This window comes from Sporisorium graminicola, chromosome SGRAM_16 (assembly GCF_005498985.1).
Source record: "Sporisorium graminicola strain CBS 10092 chromosome SGRAM_16, whole genome shotgun sequence".
In the NCBI taxonomy this organism is placed as follows: domain Eukaryota; kingdom Fungi; phylum Basidiomycota; class Ustilaginomycetes; order Ustilaginales; family Ustilaginaceae; genus Sporisorium; species Sporisorium graminicola.
This window is the reverse complement of record NC_043726.1, coordinates 550,051-554,867: the sequence shown is the minus strand read 5'-3', so window position 1 is coordinate 554,867 and position 4,817 is coordinate 550,051. Positions and strand designations below refer to the sequence as shown.

At 55.4% G+C, this 4,817-nt stretch overlaps 1 protein-coding gene across 1 annotated transcript; it reads right to left on the bottom strand.

The window, feature by feature from the left end:
* Window positions 1-1,007: 1,007 nt before the first annotated feature.
* On the bottom strand, window positions 1,008-4,343 carry EX895_002804 (uncharacterized protein; the record flags this gene model as incomplete). The annotated part of the gene is made up of 2 exons (XM_029883402.1): window positions 1,008-4,054; window positions 4,202-4,343. 2 exons carry the CDS (start codon window positions 4,341-4,343, stop codon window positions 1,008-1,010), a joined length of 3,189 nt encoding a protein of 1,062 aa, XP_029740437.1.
* Window positions 4,344-4,817: the final 474 nt, after the last annotated feature.

Genomic DNA, 4,817 nt, shown 5'->3' with positions numbered 1-4,817 from the left:
AACCCTAACCCTAACCCTAACCCTAACCCTAACCCTAACCCTAACCCTCACCCTAACCCTAACCCTAACCCTAACCCTAACCCTAACCCTAACCCTAACCCTAACCCTAACCCTAACCCTAACCCTAACCCTAACCCTAACCCTAACCCTAAGTCCGAAGCAACGGTCACTTCGAAGCGACGGTCGGCCGTCGCCTGCCAAATAGGGCAGTGCGACCGTTGCGCACGTGGCCAGTGTCCCGAGCAACGGTCGCTTCGAGGGGACGGCCGGCCGTCGCCTACCAAAAAGTTGGATTGGACCGTTGCGCACTTCCCCAGTGTCCCCATTTCGAACAAGTTCACGCGTCGCGGCCGTCGAAAATTTCAAACCGTTGCTGGCACTAGACCAGTGTTTTCCCGCACCGACCGTTGCTTTTTTGGCAATGTGAGATCTCTCCCTTTTGGCAGGGCGGCGGCGGCCGTCGCCTGCGAGCGACGGCCACGGACTAGGGCTAGGCGATTTTTGGCGCCCAATGATGAATATTCGAAGAAAACAAGTCAAGTGAGTTGCTTTTGTGCAGAGCGAGCTAGGTGGTGACGGAAGAAGAATAGCTCTTTACATTGTGTGTGATCCGGCCTTTGGAGGAATGTTAGACTGTTGCGCGATGGTACCGTTCCGGGCGAGAAAGGCACGCGAGAAATGTTACGTGTTCTTTGCAAACAAACACACGAGAGGAAGCAAAGTGGGTGCTACCAAGCAACAATCTCACAGCGACTCAAAAATGGACGGGGCCCCGTGTTTGTCTGGGTTGGGCAAAACGCCAGACCTCCGCAAGCATTCAGCACACTTTACGCAACCGGACGAGTTTTTGAAGCAGTCCGCTTGGAAATCATTACAAGACCCGTCAATACTTTCTATTCAAGATTTTTTTGCAGAGACGAACGTCCGCCAAATGTTTCCTGGAACCCTAACATTAACATGAATTGCCCACAACACCAAGCAAAAAGACTGAAGACCACCTTCCCCCTTTACTTCTTGATAACCTGGAAACCAACCTCGCCATCGGCGGTCGACATGGCATACACGACAGCCATGCCCTCTACAAACGCCATGATAGGCTGTAAGATCAACAGCGCAACCGCATGCACCGGGATCTGCCACGTCTGATACCACTTGTAGCCATAGTCGAGCTCGGAGAAGAAGAGACCCGAGTAGTAGAGCCAGTAGAAGTTTCCGAAGCAGAAACACGAGATGACGTACAACCACCTCGGCGTCGGTCCGGACCACTCCAGGAGCAGCGAGAACGGAATGTTGATCAACGTGGCCACCAGACAGAAGATACCGGCGGTCCAGAGCTTGATGGCGATCTGGGGCAAGAAGAATAAGCCGTCGATACCACGGATACCCATGTACCAACGACGACGCTGCTTGATAAAGTCGGACCATCCTTCCGGCGACTGCTCGCGCACCACACCGTGGATACGACCCAACGTGAAACCTTTAGCCCAGGCCGCCTGCGAAAACTCAAAGTCTTCCGCAAGCGAACCAAAGTCCCAGGTCACCTTGTTCTCGACATCACCGTTGATCATGAGGAAAGAGCCATGAACTCCAAACACCGGTCGCTTGATGATGTTGCCCTGCAGCGAGAACCTAGCTAGCTCGTCACCGACACGAATGCAATCGGCGACAGCAAAGAACCAGTTCCTCCAGTACGTTTCCCTCTTACCATTGTAAATGATAATGCCCTGACCAATGTGGGCCGTGTTGTAGCGAATGAAATCAAAACAGCCACGCAGCGACTCGGCATCCATAGTCGACTCCTCGTCCATGTGCAGCACCCAGTCGTACGGAGTAAGGCCCATGTGCGAGCGGAAGTAGTCGAGTGCCTTGGCCTTGTGCTTGGCCTTGCCCAGTGGCGACTTGTACGACTTGGGCGTCATGACATTGTCCAGATCCGGGTAGTAGTACGGCTCGTCGGTGAGCACAATCGATCGCACCGCAGGATGGTACTTTTCGAGCTTCTTGAGGTGCAAATGCGCACGCCTCGTCGTCTCGGGGTTCGACCCACGCGTGACCGACACGATAAACAGACGGTGAATGTGCTCGCGCACCACGGGCTTCTTCTTGAGCTCCTCCGTGGTCCTCGTAATGTCCGGCGTAGCAAACCCCAGTGTGGTGATGACACAATACGGCAGCGCCAGAGCCCAGAGCACACGCCAGATAGTCGAGAAGTCGGCAAAGCCCTCCAGGATGTAGCTCGCCCACGGATTGAACCACATCCAGGTGAAGCCAAGCCCCAAGATAATCGCCACCTGCAGCGGAGCCAAGAACGACAGCGCCCTCAGCATCCACCTCGTCCTCACCGCCTGCTCGTCGTCCGAGATATCGGCATCAAACAGCGTCGAGTGCAGCTGGTTCATCTGCAGCCCCACCTCCATCGGGTGCGACGGCGGCGGAGGCGCCTCCACCATCGTCCTCCAGTGGAACATCATCCACACAACATGCTTGGTCTGCGCCCACTTGTTCTTCACCCACCCTGGCGTAGCCCTAGCCACAGCAGGAGGCCCAAACACAACCGCGCGGAACGTGTTGACCGCCGACACGCGCATCGTTTCGACCGTATTCTCGCGGATGATGGTCTTTGCGAACCAATTAGAAAACGTCATGGCCCACTTGTCGAGCGTATGCGAGATGAGCCAAGCAGCCACGTAGGCCGAGAAGAACGTGATGAGCCACGTGCTCCACATGTTGCTCCAGAACATGTACCCACGGTCTCGGAAGTGAATCACCAGGTAAGGCATGATACCATAGATGATCGACATCTGGCACACGTAAAACCCAAGCGCCACACGGCCCAGCGCCTTAAACGCCCAGTTTGCCACCAACCACTGGAGCACCACGCTCATCTCGAGCCATAAGTACAACACCCCGGCCATGATCAAATAACTCGGCATACGACCAGCCGGGAATTCGGTGATGTTGTAGCCCAGAACGCCATCGCGGTCTGTAATGCTCTGCAAAACCGAGTCGATCTTGATAAAGATGGGGTTGTAGCAGAACGCCGCGACAAAGAAGGCAGCCAGCGCGACCTCGGTGGTCAAAAACGCAATGCGCGACTTCTGGTTGAACTTCTTGATGTATCCGGACGCCTTGAGATCGGCAGCAATGGCACCCACGGTAAACGGAATATTCTGGTTGTACGTGTAGCCCTGGAAGATAAGCAATAGCGCATACAGCACAAAGCGACGCGAAGGCTCAAGGTACATGACAATCGGCAGCAGCATGAGCACCGACAGCATGCCCCACAGCTGCGGCACAATCGACCAGAGCATCGACGTGTCGAGCTGCTGCTGCAGGTAGTCGCGGTTGGTAGCCAAGCGAAGCAAACCAACCACAATATCGCCGAAGCTCGTCGAGATCTGCCAGTTGCTTGCGAACGGCGAGGAATTGTTGTGGTTGCACCATAGCGGGTAGCCAAGGTTGCCGCTCTGAAGCCAACCCTCGGCAATCACAATCTGGTCAAAGGCGTGCGTGCCACACTCGACCTTCTGGATGACCAGCCAGACACCACCGACAATGAGCAGACGCAGAGCTCGGCGGATCATGGCCTCGGGCACAACGCTCCAGATCATAGGACGACCGAGCGCCTTGTTGCGGAAGAACGAAGTGGCGTTCAGACGTCCCGAGAGCATGTAGAAGAGCACCAACCCGATGGGACTCCTGAGGATGCCGACGGGCGTACCGTTCTGAATCATGTCAGGGTGGGTGGCAACAAACGTGTTGTCGATAAAGTGACCGTTGAACACGAGGATCATGGCGATGCCACGCAGACCGTCGGCATAGTCGAGGTACCCGTTGGCCGCGTTCTTTGCGGGCTGGTCGTCGCGAGGCTTCTGTTCGTCGCTGACAACCCCGGAACCGACGGCGCCCGCCGAGTCCTTGGGCGCCTGGAATTCGACGAGGCTAGCTTTCTCCTCAACCTCGACAGTTGTGGCGGCAGTGGTTTGGTCGTAGAATTCAGGTGTTTGAGGTCCAAGAGTATACGGCAGAGACGACAACTCTCCATTGGGTGTCACTGTGCTCGAATGTGTCCGAGGCAAATGCCATCCACCTTTAGAAACGATTGAAATCAAACCAAGCGGGTCAGGGCCATATTTTCTCTCGAGCCTGTCGGTGAATGATATTTTCGTATCGCAGTTCGGCGGTTTTTTTTGATACTTACGACTATGGTAGCTGAGAGAGTGGATGTACGGCATGCGGCCGATGGGTCTGGTTTCGTCGTCCTTGTCACTGTCAGACGAGTGCGAACGGTCGCTGGAGCTCTCGCTCTTGCGCTGTTCCTGTTGCAGGACAGGCGATAACATGATTGCGATTCGTGCGGCTCAGACTCGCAAGCACGAGCAATGAAATTAAGTGAGCTGCTTACACGATGCGCTTGCCACGATTCCACAACAAAGCACCGACACCGATGTGCGAGCGAAATTCAAGGGAGGTGGGGTGGCGTGGAAGGGAGAAAGGGGAGTGTGCGCTTCAGGGCTGTTGCGTATGCTCTTTGGTGAAGGCAATTGACGGGACTTGGTTGAGGGGGAGGTGGTGGTGGTGGTGGTGGTGGTGGTGGTGGTGAATGATGGATAGGAGAAGGGGGCAGATATCTGTGAGGAAGTGTGAGGAGGACGGTGAGTTGGTTGGGATCGCCTATCTTGGCTGTAATCATGCAGGCACGGTTTGGTTTCCCAAAACCGTCTATTGGGAAGGTCTCACTCGCCGACGAGACCTACTCGAGGGCCTAGGCTGCTATACCGATTGTACCACGACCAGTGCTAGTGTGTGAGCGCTTC